General features: G+C 46.2%; 1 protein-coding gene across 1 annotated transcript in view; it reads right to left on the bottom strand.

Moving 5' to 3' along the window:
* Positions 1-2,802: 2,802 nt before the first annotated feature.
* The window catches only part of LIMD1 (LIM domain containing 1), a 57,962-nt gene continuing 43,140 nt past the window's right edge, over positions 2,803-17,624 (bottom strand). Inside the window, exons 4-9 of the mRNA XM_029070766.1 lie at positions 14,725-14,792; positions 13,672-13,734; positions 11,954-12,084; positions 10,384-10,435; positions 9,361-9,429; positions 2,803-8,300 (exon numbers count right to left, since the gene is read on the bottom strand). Of these exons, the coding sequence (XP_028926599.1) occupies positions 8,163-8,300; positions 9,361-9,429; positions 10,384-10,435; positions 11,954-12,084; positions 13,672-13,734; positions 14,725-14,792 (521 nt within the window). The 3' untranslated portion in view covers positions 2,803-8,162. The remainder of the gene's footprint in view (positions 8,301-9,360; positions 9,430-10,383; positions 10,436-11,953; positions 12,085-13,671; positions 13,735-14,724; positions 14,793-17,624) is intronic.

Raw genomic sequence — 17,624 nt, 5'->3', positions numbered from 1 at the left:
CTGCGAATTTTTTTTTTTCTTTAAATAATAAAAGCCCAGCCTCTCCATTAATAATAATAACGATGATTATGGTATTTGTTAAGCGCTTACGAGGTGCCCAGCACTGTTCTAAGCGCTGGGGGAGGGATGCAAGGTGATCAGATGGTCCCACGTGGGGCTCACAGTCTTCATCCCCATTTTCCAGAGGAGGGAACTGAGGCCCAGAGAATAATGTTGGTATTTGTTAAGCGCTAACTGTGTGCAGAGCACTGTTCTAAGCGCTGGGGGAGATACAGGGTCATCAGTTGTCCCACGTGAGGCTCACAGTCTTCATCCCCATTTTACAGATGAGGGAACTGAGGCCCAGAGAAGTGAAGTGACTTGCCTACAGTCACCCAGCTGACAAGTGGCAGAGGTGGGATTAGAACCCATGACCTCTGGACTCCCAAGCCCGGGATCTTTCCACTTTAGAACTTTTCATTTGAATTGATTTCCAGTTAAATGGCCCAATTAAACAGATCCCTAGGTGAAATCTCCTTAATTTACTATATGACTTCCTCTGTTCTCTTCAGTGGTTATCAAAAAGCAGGAGTAGGAAGTTTGCAATTTTGGTAGGGACTGGCAGGGAGTGGGGGACCAAGTCGATCTGAATACATCGCACTGCATACAAAGGGCCATTTTTAAAAAAAAATCAGGTTCTGGCTAGAAAGAGCACTCGTCCCTTGCCATCTGCATCTGGAAATATCATCACCTCCTTTCGCTTGCTCATGTTTGTGGTTTCATTTTGTGCTTCTTTTGTGTTGTTTTGTTGCCTGTCTCCTCCCTTCTAGAGTGTGAGCCCACTGTGGGGCAGGGATGGTCTCTATCTGTTGCCGAATTGTACCTTCCAAGCGTTTAGTACAGTGTTCTGCGCACGGTAAGCGCTCAGTAAATACCATTGAATGCATGAATGAAATGCTTAACAGTGTTGCGAGGATCCAAGTGTGAGAAGGTCCTCGGGTCTCAGTAGAAAGAGCCTGGGCTTGGGAGTCAGAGGTCTTGGGTTCTAATCCCAGTTCCGCTGCTTGTCAGCTGCGTGACCTTTGGTAAGTCACTTCTCTGGGCCTCAATTACCTCATCTGTAAAATGGGGAAGAAGACTGTGAGCCCTATGTGGGACAACCTGATTATCTTGTATCTACCCCAGCGGTTCGAACAGTGCTTGGCACATAGTAAGCACTTAACAAATACCAACATTATTATTAACTAAAACGTCCAGGAAAATTGTCCAGAAAATCCTCTCCAATGGTATTATGACTTGCCTTTTCCTGTCTGAACTCAATAAAGGCTCCAGTTCAGCTGTGAGTACATGTCCCTCTTGATTAGAAATCGAGTCCCAGAACTACACTTGAACTTTAGTCCAAAACTTCACTTGAACTTTGGTCCAGCTTCACGGTGCGCAGCACAGTATAAGTTCCATCAACAGTCAAACAAAGCTTTGTTTCCTAATTCCTGTAGTTATATTGTATGCAGGCATCTCCTCCTAGAGGCCTTCCTCCCAGACTGTGAGCTCGTTGTGCGGGCAGGGATTGTCACTCTTTATTGTTGCATTGTACTTTCCCAAGTGCTTAGTACAGTGCTCTGCACACAGTAAGTGCTTAATAAATACAATTGAATGAATGACCAGGCTTTTCTGCATCACCCTAGCATTTGTACTCTTTGAGTACTTGATACACCCCACCCTCAGCCCCACAGCATTTATTATAATAATTATGGTCCTTGTTAAGCACTCACTATTTGCCATGCACTGTTCTAAGCACTGAGGTAGGTACAGGTTAATCAGGTTGGACACAATCCCTGTCCCACACTCACACTCTTAATCCCCATTTTATAGATGAGATAACTGAGGCAGAGAAATTAAGTGACTTGCCTAAGGTCACACAGCAGACAAGGGGCTGAGCCGGGAAAAAAACCCAGGTCCTTCTGACTCCCAGGCTCTATCCACTAAGCCACACTGCTTCTCTTATGCACATACTCATAATACATTTTAATATCTGTCTCCCCCTCTAGGCCCCTTGTATTACCTATCAGTTCTATTAGTATATTGCTCTGCACACAATAAGCACTCAGTAAATACCACTGATTGAGAGCAGTAGTGTACTGAACTCAGCTGAATGTCTGCATTTCCATCGGTTTTCAAAGGAAATTTCACACAAGGGAAACCTTAAAATAAATCTGGAATAGATTCAAGTTCCATGGACTCTTCCTCATCTTCTTGCCAATCCTCAGGGATGTATGCCTTGTTAACAGGGACCGAGGGAAAGGGCAGGGAAGAAAGATGAGTATAAAATCAGTGGTGGTCCGGAACTCCGAAAACATTGCAGAAATCTTGCACGAGCGGGATTCTCCCTTCTTCCATAGTGTTGCTCTCTTTCTCTGGAAGGCCTGCCTGGAGGAGATGCACAACTGACCTGAATGCGAGTGACAAAAATTCCATTTTTCCCCAACACCGGAGGGTGTGTGAAAATTGATAGAACTGCCGTCCTCATTTTTAACATTGAAATCTGGACCCTTTGTCTGTTCGGGGCTATTCTCAGTCTCATTAGGTTTGGGTCCAATCGTGGGCTTATCCTGGGTAGATCTGGGCTCAAAACAATACAGCTGCCCTGGGCAGCCCTGGCCAGCAGAGAAAATCAAAACTTCAAAAGAATCCTTTTTTAAAAAACGAGGTAGAGTTTAGGTTTGAATCTTAAGTTAGAAAAAGAACATAGCATCTTTTTCAAGGCAGGTTCAGGGGAAAATGTCTGAGCAGTGGAGAGAAAAAAGAAAAAAGGCACTCCCAAGATTCACTCACTTGTATTTATTTAATCACAGAACTCAGGATAGGGCTAGGTTTCCCATTGCTATGGCTCTTTTATCATAAATACTTAATAACAGTTAACTATAAGAAAGGTTGCATCCAGGAGTTGCTGAGTTGAGTTATGGCTCTAGAAGTACTAAATAAGCTTTTTTCCGGGCTTAAAATCTTAAGAAACAAAAGAACTAGTACCATTCAGATTTGCAGGCTGTTCCAGCTTTGCCTGTTAGATTTTAAAAAAGGGAAACTTATACAAGCGGCAGACCGGCTGCATCTGTAGCTCTGGTTGCTGTGAAGAGGAAATATAAATTCCAAGGACTCCAGAAGAGTTACTTTTGGGTTCTGGCACCAAGCACCAGGCCAACAGAGAAATGTAAACAAGTTCTTGAAAAATCTGAGGGCTGACTGTTGTCATAAAAGAGGGGGTGCCAGAGGTCTGACATTCACCCCCAGCATTTCCTCAGGGACCTCTTGGCATGACTGTGCTGGACTCCAACAGGCACAGGCTCAGATCTTGCAATATTCAGGTCTTTAGAACAAGGCGGCCTTTGGGATAGGCTACTAATGGTCAGCATGTGACCCTATTGCCCCCAGCAGACACTGCAGGTTTCAGAAACATTGGGGTGGGGGGCTCTGACCACCCCTAAAGAAGCAGCAGCAGAAGACAGGTGGATTAATTGGAAGGTAACACGCCAACTCCTCGCACTGCTCGGGCTCAAAATTTCCCAAAGAGGTGATGGAAGGAAGAGAAATGGGAGAAACCCTCTTAGGATTTACAGGTTTTGCTACAGTCACCATGCCTGAGAATTTGAAAAGCTCACCTTAAAAACAAAGAGGTTGGGCAACGCTAAATTTCACCGGCAGAATGTACGTGGAAACCCCAGAATTTGAAATCCATTCCTCACAGCTCACAGACTTTGAGAGAAACCCGAGTTGGATTACAAAAAGGTTTTGGCTCATCCTCCCCATATGAGGGGGAAACAGTTGAATTGATTCCAATGCTACTCCCATGATGTAGAGTGACACTTCTTCATAACGTCCGAATAACTCTTATGCTAGTTGGACAATGAAGAGCCATACTGAAAAAGTTCCCCGCACTTAGTGTAGAAATTCTTTCCCCGTTTCTGACAAGTTAGGGCTCAGCATGACAGGTATACCATTTATTTTTTAGATTCGATCTCTTCCATAAAAATTACTTCTCCTAGAAAGTGACCTTGTGTTTAGAAATGGTGGCACAATCAGGAATTTGTCTCTGCCCCCAGAAATGTGATGACAAAGGATTTATTCGCCGATAAAAGACTGCATCTTTAGCAAGGCCATCTCTCTCTTTGGGTTTGTGCTCGGCAGGATCCTGGCAGATATTGTGAATCCAGTTAGTTTAAATGGGTGGAAAATCTCAAGTCCAACTTGTTTATGGGATGAGAAAATTCTTTTCCAGGTTTCAAATGAAAAAGGTATCCTTTTTAATGACACCCTTAAATTTTCATTCCTCTGACGAGAGACGGTCACTAAGTGTGTTGATCGATGAAGATCCATAAACCGCCACTCTTTATTAAACCAACAATCCTGAACACTACACTTCCAATTAAATGTTAACAAACATTTTCCGACCTGCCGCTACCCAAACTGTGGTTGACTTGCACTGAACTGAATGCCCAATATTTACTTTCTTATCAGCATGACATTTCCAGGCTCTGATAAGCAGCAGAGAGACCATTCTTGATACGAAGCAATAAACCAGAATCCAACCTATTAATGCTAATTGGTTTTAGCATTACCACCCCAAAATGGCCTTAGCTAGAAAATAAGCAGTGCGGAGTTGAAGAAGGACCGGCGACTGCCAAGCAAGATGAGAAAGAATGACTGTTTTTCCAAAGGCAAGGATTACCCACCCACCAGTTTAAAGAGGCTTCAGCCCATATAACTGCCAAAGCAGTTAGAGGAGACAGAAAGTTCCATTTACTTTAGACTTTTAAAATATAAATCAATCCTACTACCAATTGTTTGTCTTCTTGCCAGACCCCAGGCTTGGTTCCTGCCTAATAATTTATAGAATTTTAAAATTACAACGTGTTCGGGTCTTCTGTGGCTAGTTTTCAAGAGCCCAGAGGTGGGTCTAATGAAGAAATTGAACCCTTCATAGATTTAGAGACAGGTGGCTGTGCAGCTTCACCCCAAAATCTTCTTCAGGGTAACATGAACGAGAGTGGCAACCCAGAAAACACAACCCCAAAGGTTGTCTGAACATTTCACCTTGTTCCTCCCAGAAAATAAAGAGGCGTTTTGGCACCACCCAGTGTCCGAGCCTGTGCTAGGGGAGAAGGAAAAGTGGCCTTCCTTGTATCCTCAGGCCTCTCCTCGGTAATATTTCCACTGGCAGATTTTAAACGAGTAATTGCTCAAGGTTGTTCTTCCTTCCAACTGCTGCCCAAAGCTGGGTCATCTAGGCCTGGCTCAAAAGGGCGCTGGCACCTGGAGCTGGAGTGGGCGGGTAGGAGACCCTTCCTTACGGCTAATGCCCCTTTGGTTAACCAGGAGGGGCAGCCAGCCATCCTAGTACCAGCCACGTAAACCAGCCTGAACCAAATGAGGCTCGTTCCGACTGTGAATTTTAATACACACCAAAATGGGAACCAAAGTATGCGTTCCGATCATCTCAGAGAAGGTCTCGGCTGTGTGTCGAGCCCGGATCTAGCACGAGTGGCCTAGGCTGGGGAAAATTAACACAGGTAAGAAGGGCTTGTGTTTCCCCAGCCCCACTCCAAAGGTTTCCATAAGTGTGTTCTAGTCTCTTCTCAATCTGACCAGCCCACGCTTGATTTTCAACTTTTCTCCTTGAAGTGCTGGTCCGAAAGGACAGCTATTTGCATAATTCAAAATGCTAGATAAGCCCTTCTATCAAATCATTCCCCCTCCCCCAACACTGACTGACAGTATGTTGGAGAAAGAAGATCGGGGGTATAATTAAAACCAGGATCTGTTTTTCACTTCAGGAGGCAGCAGAACAGGACGGGGACTTGACACAGCTTTTTTGTTTCTTGCCCTGAAGTATCTGCGGAAAGGAGGGGAAGGGGACCGTGATGCCACTGACGGGCAAGAGACACACCTGGTGCAGAGATGGCTCTGCGAGGGGGTCACTTTTGGATGGATTCTCAGACTTTGCTACTCAAGGGCGTTAGGGGATGAAAAACAAACTTTAAATCATCAAACATTCCAACTGGACTTCAGTTTAGATTCCACTGTCTTGACCGACTGGAGTCCTGCTTGTGTATGACAAAGCAGGGCAATAGATCAATCAACCATATTTATTGAGCGTTTACTGTGTGCAGAGCACTCTACTAAGCACTTGGGAGAGTACAAGAATATAACAGACACATTCCCTGCCCACAATGAGTTTACAGTCTAGAGGGCTAGCCCAATGGTGCCTGTTGTGTTGAAGGATGGGTTGGAGAGATGGAGAGAGTCGTTAGCCCGTCATTGGGCAGGGATTATCTCTATCTGTTGCCTATTGTACATTCCAAGCATTTAGTACAGTGCTCTGCACATAGTAAGCGCTCAATAAATACTATTGAATGAATGATGTAACCAGCCTTAGCCAGTACTAATATTCAATATGGTAAACTATGCTAGTGAAGAAACAAAAAAAAATTCCTGGTTTGCAGGTGGAAATAGTAAAAAGAAGTATATTTTCTGCTGAGATCCTCAAAGTGTTAAGAAAGCAACATCTCTTTGAATCAGCAGTAACTTCCCTGATTTAAAAATTCCCCACAGCAAGGCCTAGGGACCCAAATTCAGGCAAAACTGCCCATTTTTATTTAAAATCCACAAACACAGAGAAAGAAGGACACCTCTGCAAATGCATAAGGGCCTTGTGACCTCAATTGGTCTGTATCCTCCCAGTTCAATTATTAGGGAAGCAGCATGGCCTAGTGGAAAGAAGTTGGGCCTGGGAAGCACAGGACCTGGGTTCTAATCCTGACTCCACCACTTACCTGCTCGGGCAAGTCACTTGACCTCTCTGTGCCTCCATTTCCTCATCTGTAATATGGAGATTCAATATTTGCTCCCCCTCCTGCCTATATTGTGAACCCCACTGGGGCGGGGACTATGTTTGATCTGGTTACTCTGTATCTATCCCAGGCAGCCCTTATATACCACACAAATATTAGTATTATTATTACTATTATCATTATTATTAATAAAGCCAAATAAAGTTAATGCTCCATACAGTCTCTGAGCATTGCTTCCTGGGCACACCTTCCCAGAGCCCAGTGCCAGAGATGCTACTTTCTTCTGCCAGAGGACACTGAACCACAAAGAAGGTGGGATCTGTATAAACCCAGGCCCACTGTGAGGAGAGGATGTGAAGGGGCACGCCCAATTCTTTGGTGCCTCCCACCCGTAAGATCTAGAAAGATGAACCCGTATCCAAGGGAGTCTCGCGGGCTTCATTAAAATCCAACACTGATTTTACAAAGCAATTTCTGCTGGACTTGTAGATGTAGATTTAGGGCCTGCCTAGCTCCAGATCACAGTTCCAACAAAATCTCAATTCTGGGCCAGTAAGATGATCTGACTCAGATTCTGTACATAGAAAAAAAATGAAAGGATGATCACAACTCCAGGGAGTTTGGAAAAAGACACCCATCAGAAATCACTCAGAAGGCAGAAGTGTTTCAAGCAAAAAGAAGGTCTTGGTTGACTAACTGTGTTTTTGCATCTTAGGATCTCCCTGACGTGAAGCTCTGCTTTCCATGATACCGTGTCCCAAGTAATCTGAACGCTTTATGAGTAGGGAAACCCATCTGTGAAAGAACTGTACCATTGTGGTGGGCTGGGAATGGTCCAGACCGGGCAGGGAGGGGAGGAGAGCACTGGGAGAAGAGTCAGGGTGGTGCTTGCTTTAGTTTGGATGCCTTTTTTGTCCTCTTCATTCCCCAGTGGCACGGTGGGCCCGGGGCGAGGAGGCCGGGCGGAGGCTTGGCCGCGGAGCCTGGTCCACCACCAGCTTGGCCGCTGGCCCGGTCCCAGTTCTGTAGCGCTCTCCTTACCCACACCAGGTCGCACAGTGCACTCGAGTCTCGCCATGTGTGCCCAGCGCCTAGTCGTGGCGAAGCAGCCGGGACCCTTTAAACACCTTGGCCCTGCCTTCCGCTCCGGTTTGAGTCCATCTGTACTCTCAGCTCAGCTTTCTAGATAAATATTTCTCCTCTCCAGTCAAAATAACACACAAACACCCTCCCCCAGAGATCTCTGGGAAGTAACTCATGTCTCTCCCAGGCGCATTCCTTGCAGCTGAAAGGGAGACTCGCAACAGCTTGTAAATCCTCGTGTTGGTAAATCTCGACTTAGTAGTGCTGTTGGTGTACACCTGTGGCGGAGGGGCTTCTCTCGATCTGCTTGAGGTGACAGGAGTGACAGAGCAGATGGTCTTCCAAGGGGTAGCACCGGTGCCCGTCTTCATCATTGAGTTCCATCCCACAATCCTACAAAGACGAATCAGAGTTTCCATTATCCCCCAAAACATCATACGCTTGCTCTCCATAGGTTCCAGAGTCAGGTCAGACCACTACATACAAGAATACAAAATGCCGGAGTCTGAGGGCAGGCAACAATCCTGGAAGTGTCACTCGGCTCTCTGGCCTTTTCAGGCCAACTCCTCAGGCCCAATCCCTTGCGGCTGGGCTGCTCGGCCTCCAACTCCCTCCCCAATTTTTCTGGGTGCCACCCCACCCACCGAGAGGGAGGGAGGGAGCATGCCATAGAGGAGCAGCATGGCATAGTGGATAGAGCATGGGCCTGGGAGTCAGATGGTCATGGGTTTTAATCCCGGCTCTGCCACTTGTCTGCTGTGTGTCCTTGGGCAAGTCACTTCACTTCTCTGTGCCTCAGTTACCTCATCTGTAAAATGGGGATGAAGACTGTGAGCCCTATGCAAGGCAGGGATTGTGTCCAATCCGATTTGCTAGTATCCACCCCAGTGCTTAGTACAGTGTCTGGCACATAGCAAGTGCTTAACAAATACCACCATTATTAATTATTATGACTCTGTTGATCCATCAAATCCCCAGTCCCAGAATAAAAAGTTCATGTCAGGTGCACCACGGGGATACCATTCCCTCTCCCTGGGTCTCCAGGGCTGGCCGAGGTCTGCAGGGTCTCAAAGGGTTCAGGAGGAATCAATCCATCAATCGATGGTATTCAGTGAGCGCTTACTGTGTGCCGAGCACTGTGCTATGAGCGCTTGGGAGAGTTCGATAAAATGGAGTTGGTAGCCGGGCGCCCGTCCCGCCCCCACCCATACGGATCGAGGAGACAAATGGAGTTTGGCCAGCTATTTCTGCCTGCCAGAAAGACTGAGAAAAAAGGAAATACATTTAACAAGCCCCACTCATGACCCCATTTCTTTCCTATAATTCCCTGGACCAAATGTTCTCCTATTTCCTGGCCCAGTTTCTAGTCAGTCATTTTCCACAGTCTGTCCTCCACACTTCAGGGGGGCTTTGCTTTAAAATGTATAACACTGTCCCGCCACGGAAGGCCTACCTCACAGTGATAACATCCCACGTGGTAGTCTCTGTCCATAGACACAACGCGAATGGTTTCATCTGAGCCCTGAAATGAAGCCGAAGAGAAATATGATGAGGAGGGTGGAGACAAGATTGGCCTGCCTTAGGCGTGGAGAGAAAGCCTCTCCTTGAGGGAGAGGCTTATGGATCTTAGAAAGAGATTGCACCGACAGATAAAAGGTCTGGATGCAATTAACCAAGGGAAAAAAAACGGTACTACAATATTCGCTGGGAGAATTGGAAACAAAGGTGACGACTAGAAGGGACAAACAGTGTGGCCTAATGGACAGAGCATATGCTTGGGAGTCAGAAGGACCTGAGTTCGGTTCTAATCCCAGCTCTGCCAAATGCTTGCTGTGTGACTTTGGGCAAGTCACTTAACTTTCTCTGTGCCTCAGTTTCCTCAACGACAAAATGGGGATACCTGTTCTTCCTCTTACTTACTCTGTGAGCCCCATGCGGGACGAGGACTGTGTCCGACCTAATTAACCTGTACCCACTATGTTAAATTATGTCTGACATAGTAAATGCTTAACAAATTCCATAACAAAACAAAACAAAAAACCTCCCCTGGGGGGAAGCAGTTGAGAAATCCTGATTCTAGAACAAAGAAATATTAAGCTTTGCAATATCCCTCTCTTTTCCTAACACGATTCACTGAGCAGTGATATCTAAGAGTGAATTTGAGCTAATCGAAGCAGCATGGGCCAATCAGCTCAGTGTGAAGGTCAGCTGGGTCAGTTCAGCCCAGCTAGGAACTCACTGAATCTGAGTTCCCCCCAGCTTATCCTGAGCTGATGGAATCCAAAAATGTTTGGGGGACAGTGGAGGGGAAGTTCTGTGAAGTGTGGTACCCAGCTCTCTGTGGTGTGGCAGACCCTTTACTGGGTAAGGCAAGAGGGATGGGCAAGGAGACTTTCAGATCTGGGAAGGTGTGACCGGGGGAAGACTAGAGGTGGAAGCGAAACTCACTCTTTACTTCTTTCTAGAAAGATCTTACCTCAGTTGGCAGGATTGGAAGTCCGCATGCCGCACATTTGGGAGCTAACACCCTAAGTCAGAGGAAAAGCAGAACACACATCATCAGAGGGGAAGCAGCAATACTGCCCAGCCCGCCCATGCTTGCTAGCACTTGGGTGACCCTGAGGACTTTCCCTTTCAAAGGGGGAAGGCTTGTGATTGGGAGCAGTTACTAAGTGCTCCGAACTCCTAGACTGAGTTTTCCTGTTCCCATCGGACCTGCTCTTTCTCCAGCTAGAATTCAACTGCCCAAGGAGCCAGGGAAAGTTTATCTCATCCAACCATCCCACAGATGGAAAAGCTTCCTGCCCTTACTTCCAGAAAATCGACCAGTTAGTTCTCCTTCCCTTTAACCATATTTTTTTTAAAAAAGATATCTGTTAAGCACTTACTATGTGCCAGGCACTGTACTAAGCGCTGGGGTAAATTTGTGTTGTTGGACACAGTCCATGTCCCACATGGGGCTCACGGTCTCAACCCCCACTTTACCGGTGAGGTAACTGAGGCACAGAGAAATTAAATGACTTGCCCAGGTCACACAGCAGACAAGTGGCAGAGCCAGGATTAGAACAGAGGTCCTTCTGACTTCTGGGCCTGTGCTCTATCCACTAAGCCACACTGCTTCTCTGTCTGGCCTCTCCGCAGTCCTGTCCCTTTCTCCCTCCCTTAATTTCCTGGTGAGCCCAGTCCACGTCAAGGCCTGAAGCTTGAGAGAAGAGAAGAGGCTGGATATTTTAATGTAGCCTCAGAGTCCTTTCCCAACTTTCAGCCACCACCCACTCTTCGAGATGAGCAGAAGCAGAGGGGAGAAACTCTCCCTGACCCGCAAGTCCTCCAGATCTCTTTCAATTCAGCAGTGGTATTCACTGAGTGCTTACTGTATAAAAGTATAAATATAACAGAGCTGATTTCGGGTTGGGAGAACAAACAGGCTGGGTGAGGCAAGACATTCAGGGCCGGGGCCAAGGCGAGGCTAAAAACTCTTATTAGAATCCTTTCTGGACTGACACTAGCCTTTACGTTTCTTCAACTACCATAGCTGTTATTATTATTATTGTTACTATTATTCATGGACCCTGTGAATGACTTATTTTAGCCTCACTCCCACTCCAAACTGGGCAATAATTTAACTACATGCTTCCTAGAGAAGCAGCATGGCCTAGTGGAAAGAGCATGGGCCTGGGAGGAAGAGGACCTGGGTTCTAATCCTGGCTCTGCCACTTGTCTGCTGTGTGACCTTGGACAAGTCACTTAACCTCGTTATGCCTCAGTTGCCTCATCTGAAAAATAGGAATTCAATATCCATTCTCCCTCCTAGGCTGTGAGCCTCATATGGGACCTGATTATCTTGTATCTACTCCAGCACTGGATACGTAGTAAGTGTTTAACAAATACTACAGTGATTATAGTTATTATTAGTCGGCCAACTTGGCACATAGGGTGAGAAGAGAGTTTTTAATGCTTGGCCCAATCTGTTTCTCAATCTGAAGAAATCCTCCAATCTGAAGAAATCCTCTAAGCCACCAGCCCGGTTCCTGGTACGTCCTTACTTGTGGTAATCTTTGACGCAGTAGATCTTGTTCTCCGAGTCAACCGTGAATGGCACTCCATCCAGACATTCGTTACAAATGATGCAGCGGAAGCAGCCTGGGTGGTAGGACTTCCCTAAAGCTTGTAGGATCTGGGGAGAAGATAAGGAGAGAGATAGATATGAGTTATCTCAGGCCTGGGAGTCAGAGGACCTGGGTTTTAATCCCAATTCTGCCACTTGTTGGCTGTGTGAATTTGGGCCTGAATTTCTTCATCTGTAAATCGAGGGTTCGATACCCGTTCTCCCTCCCTCTCAGATTCTCAACCCTATGTGGGGCAGGGACTGTGTCCGACTTGATTATCATGTATCTACCCCAGCACTTACAGTTCCAAGTACATTCACATGCTCAGTAGTGGATGGCACACAGTAAGCGCTTAAGAAATAAATACCAAAAATAGGGAGATGATGAGATACTATGAAGAGGACCTCACAACAAAGTGAGGTGAGGAGAACTTGGAGAGAACCCATCAAAAAGCACAGTTAGGGAAACAGTCTCATTGGGGCTCTAGTAGGAAGGGGAGGTTACTTAGTCCATAGAAAAGAAGCAGGGAGATTTAATAATAGTCATCAAAAGTCTAAAGGAAGAGGATTTAAGCAAAATGTCTCTACTGAGAACAGAACAAGAAGAGATGGACTTGCAATTACAGCAGGAGGGATTCAGGTTGGATTTGGGAAGAACATTCGAGGGGATATTGCTAGGGGAGGTTGTGGAGATTTTAAAATGAAGAGTGGACAGCTCTCTTTCTGGTAGTGGGAACATTGTACTGCTCAGAGGAGTAGGTTTGGCAAGACGATTTCCTGCAGCCCTTCCCAGGCTCCTCATTCTCTGAAATGGTCCAGAGAAGAATCCACAAGAATGATTACAGGGGAGATGCAGGACATTTTACACAACATAATCAGGCCCTCCAGAGCTCTCTAAACCCCAGAAGACGCAACTGATTTTACAGTCTGTTTCTCACATTGCGGGTGGGATGGAAGTCTACCTAGGAATTCAAGAACATTTTCCCTACACCATGTGCTGGTTTGGATTCAGCACAATTTGGCAAGGCAAAAACGGTTTTGCCCATGCACGAGGTGTCGGGTAAGGCCTAAATATGACAAGATCTCTCTGCAACGCAGGCCACCTCAGAAACCCATCCCCCGACATCTCAGGGAACAGACGGAACTCAAAATGAAGACCTCCCATCTCCATATTATTGGATCTCCCAACACGGGGACTGTGTTAAACTTTATTACAGGCTTCTTTGGGAACTGAGTGAAACTGTGGGCTGCTGATTCGAATAAAAAGCCAGGGCTCGATTACTCCGAGGGAAAGGAGGCATTCTATGAAAATTAATGATGACTACAATGATTTCTCCTGCTGTAAGGGCAGAGCTGATCTCTCAAGGGAAGGAGGGATAATTGGATGCCCCCAGCCAACAAGATGCTCTGAGGCTCAGTCAGTCCAGCCTTCCCCCATGGCATCTGAAAGTGCATTTTCTGACCAGAAAAACTAGAATGAAGCTGCCTCCTGGGAAAAGCAAAACTCCAGAGTGCCAGAGAATTGGGTTAGTCCACATTTTACTCTTTAAGAGGAACTGCAAACTGAGTCAGGAAATGCTGGGCTCAACTACTTATTTATCTCTGACTCTGGGTACGTCTTTCTAAATGCCGCTTTGTTTGGGGGACACCACTTACCATATCCATTATCAAATGTCCACAAACAAAGCATCGGTCAGCTGACTGCTGGAAACCAGAATACTGCAAAGGGAAAAAGAGAGCAGTTTGAACCTGCAGCAGGTTCTGGGGCTGAAGGAAGGCAGGGGACGTGACAGGGTGATGATAACAGGCCTTTAAAGGGATCTCTCACTGACAAGGCTTCCCTGCCACCACTTTTGGCTTGAATTTTTCCCTGCCAGTGAATAAATTTGTTAATAATTCTCCAACCCCGCCTAAAAATTATTTATTAACGTGATGTAAATGGCTGCTTCTTTCTGGCAATGTCCCCGGCATTTCTCGGACCAGGGAAGCTAAAGGGAGGAGCGGTGCCCATACGGGAGAGATAACCGAGGGGTGACTCGGGTAAGCTCCGTGTGGGCAAGGAACATGTCTACCAATTGGAAGAGCAACATGGCCTAGTGTCCATGGGCCCGGGAGTCAGGAGGACCTGGATTCTAATCCAGGCTCTACCGCTTGTGTGCTGTGTGAACTTGGGCAAGTCATTTCACTTCTCTGTGCCTTGGTTACCTCGTCTGCAAAATGGGAATTAAGATGGTGAGCCCTAAGTGGGACATGGACCAGGTCCAACCTAACTTGTATTTACCCCAGGGTGTAGTTCAGAGCCTGGCACCTAATAAGCGCTTAACGAGTACCAAAAGAAAAAACCCAACCCCAAAACTTTGTTACGTTATACTCTCCCAAGTGAAGTCTCTCTCACGTCCACATTTTGGGGACTGAGTGGTCCTGTCAGGTCCCAGTCCAACATCCCTGAAGTCTACAATTTGAGTCTGAGAGCTCAGCCCAGCCTGCCCCTGTTCTCACCTCAATGTGCAAAATGCAGCAAGTGGGACTAGGGCCCGAGAAACAAGGCTTAATCTCAAGGCTGGCTTTGACAGACGGGGGTCAGGACCCGTCCCATTCCAGTGCTCCTCACCCTATCCTCCTTTGTGGGGTCTCTCTTTCGGGAAAGGGGGGGGCTGGGTGGGGGCAGGAGGGAAGGACGAGAACAGTATAAAGGTCACTTTCACTCACCAAGAAGTCTTCTTCACAGAACACCTTGCCGTTGACAAAATAAAAGGCCTTGCCCCTCAGCTTGCGACCTACAAAAAAAGGCGAAAGGGCGGGGGTGAGATAAGCCGATAAACTGGAGAAAGACGACCAAGAAAACAATCAGCATAACTGCAAAAACCATTCTGGACTGGCTTTTAGGCGGACCCTAACGGATGGCTAAACCAAGGCAGGGGAGTCACAATAAACTGCTCTTTTTATGACTCCTTCTTGAGGCCCCTGTGAGCTTTGCTGTTCACGGTGATAAGGCAGAGCATTTATAACATCCCTGTAGGGCAAGCTGATGGTCTGACTGACAGCAGTGAAGCCCAATTCTGAGAATAAACACTCCAAATGGAAAGAGATGCAACAGCTGATGCCCCAACCCTCCAGGGCTGCCCCACCCATCAAACTATGCTGATTAAAATATTTAGAACCACCATTGTAAAGTATATTATCTTCAGTCAGGGTGGAACCCAGTGTCCACCGAATCCCCTGATGCTATTTGTCAGATGTTTTTGTTGTTTATTTCAGTTAAATCATGTCATTTTTCTTCCTTTAAAGAGTATTTATTAAGTGCTTACTCTGTGCCACACACTTTCCTTAAGTGCTGGGGTTGATACAAGCTAATCAGTTTGGACAAAAACCATATCTCACAGGGGCTCACAGTCATAACCTCCATTTCACAGAGAAGATAACTGAGGTAGAGAAGTGAAGTGACTTGTCCAAGGTCACCCAGTAGATAAGTGGTGGAGCTAGGACTAGAACCCAGGTCCTATGACTCACAGGCACGTGCCCTTTCCACTAGGCTATGCTGCTTTCCAAAGAAGCTGTTTCTTCAAGGAAACCCAGATTTTTGAACATCTGGCAGAGTAGGGGGTGTATGTTACCATGTTTAATTATACCATCTGCTGTCAAAAGTGATTTTAAATGTGTAGTATGCATCTTTGTTTTGAGGTGGCAATTCTTTCAGTTTTCTCTAGATTGACAGGCTTAAAAACACACCTTTAAATATGGAAGTCTTCCAAAACACACCATGGAATCTCATGTTGTGAGGGGTCTGCTCTTGCATGACTGCACCAGCTGAACCAAGTAACCAACCCTACGAGTTCCACTAGGGGAGGAGGCTGGGGTAGAGATTCCCTGCCTGGTATTGGGGTGGTTATGCCAACCTTTTCAGCCAACAAGGAACAGGTTAAGCAGTAAGCTTAAAGAGAAGGGCAGGACCAGGAGTTGGAATCCTCAGAATGGTGCACTGGAAGTGCCAGTGAGACCTTCTAGTATAAATGATTCCTAACCAGCTGACTTTTTCTTTTCATTCATTCATTCAATAGTATTTATTGAGCACTTACTATGTGCAGAGCACTGTACTAAGCGCTTGGAATGTACAATTCAGCAACAGATAGAGACAATCCCTGCCCAATGATGGGCTTACAGTCTAATCGGGGGAGACAGACAAAAACAAGACAACATAATCATGATAAATAGAATCAAAGGGATGTATATCTCATTAACAAAATAAATAGTGTAATAAAAATATATACAGATGAGCACAGTGCTGAGGGGAGGGGAAATTTTCTTCAGTGTGGCAAACCGGCTGTGCTCCTGCTGGCAGTTTGAGCCCCCAGCCCAGCCTGGTGACCTGTGGCATTCCCTTTGCCCTCTTCAACCGTAAGGTGAGCTGGATCAGCAACCTCCACATCCCTTCTTCCCATCTCAGGCGATGCCTGTTCCTGCTGGAATGGTTAGGAATTTAAAACCGCCATCCTGCCATGTCCTCCACCCCCTTCCCACACAGCCTGCTTTGGTCACCATTCCAGTAAAATAAAATTTTAACTTTCACCCCTGGGTAGGACCAGCCCACGGAGAGCAAAAGAAATTGAATCAGCAGGAAAAAAAGCCACAGATGCTAAGAATCTATAACACTGCAAAATCTATCTATAGGGATGATGATGCTTTCTGAATGGTCAGTCAACAGTAGTGGTATTTGTTAAGCACTGACTTTGTGCCATACACTGTACTGAGCACTGGGGTAGATACAAGATAATCAAGTCATACAGTCCTTTCTCACATGTAGTTCGCAGTCTAAGATGGGGAGAGAAAGGTATTTAATCACCATTCTACAGATGAGGAAACTGAGGCACAGAGAAGTTAAGGGACTTGCCCAAAATCAAATAGCAGGAAAGAGGCAGAGCTGGGATTAGAACCCAGGTCCCCTGACTCCCAGGCCCAAGCTCTATCCACTAGGCCACAAGCCTAGACAGTGGTTGCAAAGGTAATTCAAGAGTCTGTTCCTTCCTTCAAGAAGTTTACAATTTAAAGGAGGAAGCAGGACAAAGTAAACTACCAGCAAAAGACAGATAGCAACGTAAAAGTTATATAAACAAATATACAAGGGCTAACTTCATGGTCAGAGCTCTTCAAGATACCTTGTGGGCTCCAGTTCTGAAAGTCTGGGAAAAGTCAGTCAGGTAAATGTCAAGTTGGTGGTTAATCTGCTCCCTACTCTAGGGTGGAGAGGTCCTGGGGGATCACAGAGACTCTGGAAAAATCCAACTAACAGAACCTTCTGGAAGCTGGGTCTCTGTGGAGGTTTCAGGCCAACTCCAAACAAACAGAATACTTCAAACTCACCTAAATTTCACCCCTCTCCATAAGTTCTCAAGAACCTTCTCATAAATGGCAGCAGGGCTCTTGAATAAGCACCCAGAAGCGGAGGAGAAAGAGGAGGAAGAGCACGAAGAGGAAGAGCACAAAGAGGAAAAGGAGGAGGAGGAAGACAAGGAAGAGGAGGAGAAAGAATATGGAGGGGGAAGAAGAGGAGGAAGAGGAGGAGAAGGAAAAGGACCTTCTTTCCCAGAAGAGCATTAGACTAAGATAGATAG

The sequence above is a fragment of the Ornithorhynchus anatinus genome, chromosome 8 (assembly GCF_004115215.2).
Source record: "Ornithorhynchus anatinus isolate Pmale09 chromosome 8, mOrnAna1.pri.v4, whole genome shotgun sequence".
NCBI lineage: Eukaryota > Metazoa > Chordata > Mammalia > Monotremata > Ornithorhynchidae > Ornithorhynchus > Ornithorhynchus anatinus.
Note: the sequence above shows the minus strand (reverse complement) of the source record. Positions and strands in the feature narration are given on the sequence as shown.